General features: G+C 43.5%; 1 protein-coding gene across 1 annotated transcript; it reads left to right on the top strand.

The window, feature by feature from the left end:
- On the top strand, positions 1-504 carry LOC138894524 (uncharacterized). The gene has a single exon (XM_070179225.1). The coding sequence runs from the start codon at positions 1-3 to the stop codon at positions 502-504; it is 504 nt and encodes a 167-aa protein (XP_070035326.1).
- The last annotated feature ends 4,225 nt before the right edge of the window (positions 505-4,729 follow it).

Raw genomic sequence — 4,729 nt, 5'->3', positions numbered from 1 at the left:
ATGAAGGCTTTGATTGCTGGACTCGAGCTGGCTCGAAGAATAAATTTTGAGGTCATAGAAATCAAATATGATTCCCAATTGGTAGTAAATCAGGTCTACAGGAATTTTGAATCCAAAGAGGAATGCATGCAACAATATGTAGGGAAAGTCAAGGCTCTGCTCGCTCGGTTCAGGGAATGGTCAATCATGCACATCCCGAGGGAAGAGAATGCGGAAGCAGATGCACTAGCCAATCTTGGATCGTCTACGGAAATAAAGGGATCGGACTCCGTCACGGTCATACAATTTATGCATTCAGTATTGGACGTGGATAGCTATTACGAGGTAAACACGACCAATTTGATCTGTGACAGGAGAAATGAGATCATTGACTACCTCGAGCACGAAAAATTGCCTAAAGATCCTAAGGAATCTCGGGCGTTGCGCACTAAAGCAACTCGATACAGCTTCAAGGGAGGTCAATTGTACAGAAGATCTTGCCAAGGCCCTTTGGCTGGATGTTAGGAGCTTTCGAAGCTAACTATGTTATGCGAGAAGTCCACAAAGGGATTTGCAGAAATCTCTCAGGTGCGGATTCCTTAGAATTAAAATTAATTAGGGCAGGATACTACTGGCCCTAGATGGAACAAGACGCCAAGGTTTATATTCAAAAATGTGATAAATGCCAATGCTACGCACTGTTGGTACATCAACCAGCAGAGCCACTGCACTCAGTTTTGTCACAATGGTCGTTCATAAAATGGGGGATGGATATCGTTGAACCGCTGCCACCGACCCCAGTCCTTATCAGAATATCGGCAAACGTGAAGTGACAAATTTCTTGTGGGACAATATAATTTGCAGATTTGGGATACCAAAAGAGATAGCCTGCGACAACAGGCCATAATTTATAGGCACAAAGGTCACAAAGTTTCTTGAAGACTTAAAAATCAAAAGGATCACATCATCACCTTATCATCCGAGCGCAAACGGTCAAGAAGAATCAACAAACAAGGTAATTATACAAAATCTCAAAAATAGATTGGAAGCAGCTAAAGGTAAATGGCCCGAAGAGTTGTCAGGAGTATTATGGGCGTACCGAAAAACGGCCAAGTCAAGCACGGGGGAGACTCCTTTCTATCTTGTGTACGGAACCGAAGCCCTGATCCCGGTGGAAGTAGGAGAACCTACCCTGAGATATTTCCAGGCAGACGAAGAAACAAACAATGAAGCAATGTTCGCATATAAGGATGGCACCCCAAAAGCAGAGAATGGAAAGATATTACAATCGAATAGCCAACCTCTGTTATTTCAAAGTAGGAGACTTAGTTTTAAGGAAAGTAACTCAGATAACACAGGAGCTCAATGCAGAGAAGCTAGGTCCAACATGGGAAGGCCCCTACCGGGTTTTAGCTGTCACCGGGAAAGGGTCATACGAGTTGGAAAATCAAAACGGAGAAAAGTTGCCGAGTAACTGGAATGTGGCACACCTCAAGAGATACCATTACTGATGAGTCTTGCCTATACTGAAAGTATGTGCTGCACTATTTTTCCCTTCGTCAAGTTTTTGTCTCAATTGAGTTTTTCTGGCAAGGTTTTTAACGAGGCAGCAACGGAAAGCATACTACAAAGGAAGCTTCGTCAGTAGAAATAAGACCTTTAAATGACAAGGCATGCAAACAATGAGCCACTACGAAGCAGTTGGATAGTCTTTTGCTCAATAGCAAAGTTCCAACCAGGAAGTAAGGTTTGTTGTCGAGCAAAGATTGCCCGACCATTCATAAGTGCAATCCACTAGGGGATTGTTAGATAATATTTGGCTCGATAGAATGAATTCCTAAGGGGAAGTGAAGTTTGCTATCGAACATAAGATTATCTAGCCATTCACTAGTGGAATCCTCAAAAAGGTGCGAAATCTCCAGTGTTCAAATTCACATTTTTCGCATTCGAATACTGGGGGGAATGATACGAGGATACGACACAAATGACTGCCACATCGACCGAAATACGAAACCTGAGAACAAAGTTGTATCATCAAGATCGGGGACTGCGAGGCCAGCCCCGTAGAAACAAGTTGTACAAGTTAGCCACATGTAATGGCAATTTCTTTATGACACAACGAATGCTTATATACTTTTTGAAAATGGAAGGAATAAAGTAAAGTCTTTTTATTTTTATCTTGTTTCTTGTCCTATCGATGAATTAATTTTATTATTTGAAAGTTAAACAAGTACTTCAAATGTTAGTATTGTAATGAATAGGAAACGTCCTCTTCAAAAGCACCGTAAACATAAGAGGGCCCTCTATTATGAAACCCTCACGTTAAAGGGTTGATTTCAGAAGAACTTGTGCCCGAAATCCAAATACTATCGGGGAAAAATACACCCTTGCATATCTCGGCGCGGAGACCTTGCGAGAATACTTAAACAAAAAGAACGCAAAAAGGAAAACTTGCGCAATACTTAAACAAAAAGTACGCAAAGAGAAAAACTTGCACGACACTTGAACGGAAAAATGCTTCTATTCACAATAAAAGTGCCAAACAGCACAAGTACAAAGATATGAGAAAGAAAAGAAACCAAAATCTAAGCTACTGCATATCAGGAACCCGGAGGAAGAGAAGCATCTTCACCCCCAGGAGAAGTGGATGAATCCATTGCCGGTTCAATATCTTGGCCTTCACCATTTTGGCCTTCTGCATCATGACCTTCTGGTTCTTCTTCAGTTCCCGAGAACTCGGAACTAGAACTAGAAGAGTCGGTAGCATCAGGCCAGACCGGAAGACCCCATTGTGTAGTTGACTCCAGCTCACGGGCCTTAGCGATTTTGACATCGAAGTTGATGACACCCATTTTAGCCTCTTCCAAGGTTTTTCTCCTCACGTTGTACATAGAATATATTTTTTTAACAATGAGGGAAGTCGCTCGGCGCTGAAGTTCTTCTTTAGGTTGGTCAACCTCGGTAGAAAGGTTGTCCTGCTCAGATCTAGTGGCCCGGAGACTAATATCAAGGTCACGAACAATGGAGCTAAAAATTTTATTGTGCTCTATGACCCTCTTATGCCTCTCCTACAACCGGGCGTACTTCTCCTCGGCATCAGTATCTTCTTCAACTTTAGATTTTAAGGCTGCCTCCAAATTACTCAATCTTTCAGCAGAGGCAGCCTCACGATCAGATGCAGCAAGAATGATATTATGGACTTCAAACCATTTGACATTAGCTTCTTCAAATTTTACCCTTAACGAGGTAATCTCCTGGCTAAGGGCTACTACCTCTTGCTTGCTATGCTGCAACCGAGCCCCCAATTTAGCAGCTTGTGCTTCCAGTTCCGGAAGGCGGGCAACAATCTAATCCTTCTCGGCCAACAATGGATCCCGCTCGGAGGTAAGTTCCTCGTTATCAAAAATCAACCTTTGAAGGTCCTCAAAAGCAAGAAAGTTAGCCTGCAAAATAGAAATACAAACTCAAAACCTTGCCATAACAACAATCGAAGAAACAACAAAGGAAACAAAGATTATACGGCCACTGTGTTGTGCGTAGCATTATTCAACAAACATTCTCCCGAGAGAGTTTGTATTTTATTCTTATCTTTTTCTGAAGCCAGAGGCTTTAGATAATTAGCAAGTTCCATCGGTCGGGACAGTAGATGACATCCGGTAGAAACCGAGAGGGCAACGCTCCTCCTCCTTTAGGGATCTTTGGAAGGGGCAGTATAATTTTGCCCCAAATTCCCATGAACTGGGGACTGGGGAATAGGGACATCCTCCTCTCGGGCAACTGCGGCCGGTGGAGATGATGTAGCAGTTGCTGGTGGAGAAGGCAGAGTTGGTGAAGAAGGAGACGAAGCTGATGGCATTGTAGGTTGAGAACCACCTCTTTCAAATACAGTGTTGGTTAATGGTTTCTCATCAACCAAAGACATAAGGGACCATGTACTCAGCCTCACGGTACCGGGCACGACGATCGGGACTTGGAAGCGAGTGTTAGCATTTTCCACCATATCATACTCCCCCCAAGAGTGTCGAGGCATCATCCCCGGTTGGTGTAACTAGCTCAACAGATTGAGCATTCTATTGAGCTGATGAAGGTCGTCGTCTTCTATGTAGTAAAGCCCCCCATCACTAGCTTCTCCATCATCATCGATCACCACAGTGTCTATGGTCGGCTCGGGTGCGGTACTCATCACCAATACATCCAAGGATGGCACAGGTGCTGCATTTTTTTCTTTTTTATTTTTTTCCCCGGCCGTAGAGGGGCGTCGTCTTTTTTTGTTGCTTGTTCTCTGGCCGGGGACTCCGAGAAGAAGCACTTGCACAGGATACAGTACCAACTACAGCCGTTCGGACAAAGGCCTCCTCCAACAGCCTCGCCGCATTTGAAGGATCAGCCAAAATATCCTCCTCGTAGACGATAACTGAGCCCTAGGGTAGACCTGAGTTCAACAGATGAAAAAGGTTAATCAGTTTTCTTATACAAAAGGTATAAACAAGTTGAGTTCAACCTACTATGATTTTTGGCATTCCACTCATATTTAAGGGTCAGTTCTTTCCACGTGCAAGTTTAGAGCGTAGTGACATCCAAAATCTTTTGGACCCACTAGTCCAAGCTTTCGACCCTCGGTAGAGTCCACCGAGTTGCTGAAATAAGTGAAAGAAAAGGGATCAGTAACAACATGGGGTGATCTTAAACTAGAATAAACGACAAACGAGGAACTTACGAGTACAGTTCCACAATTCCGGAAAAGATGGAA

The sequence above is a fragment of the Nicotiana tomentosiformis genome, chromosome 6, assembly GCF_000390325.3.
Source record: "Nicotiana tomentosiformis chromosome 6, ASM39032v3, whole genome shotgun sequence".
Lineage (NCBI taxonomy): Eukaryota > Viridiplantae > Streptophyta > Magnoliopsida > Solanales > Solanaceae > Nicotiana > Nicotiana tomentosiformis.
This window is presented reverse-complemented; position numbering and strand designations above follow the sequence as displayed.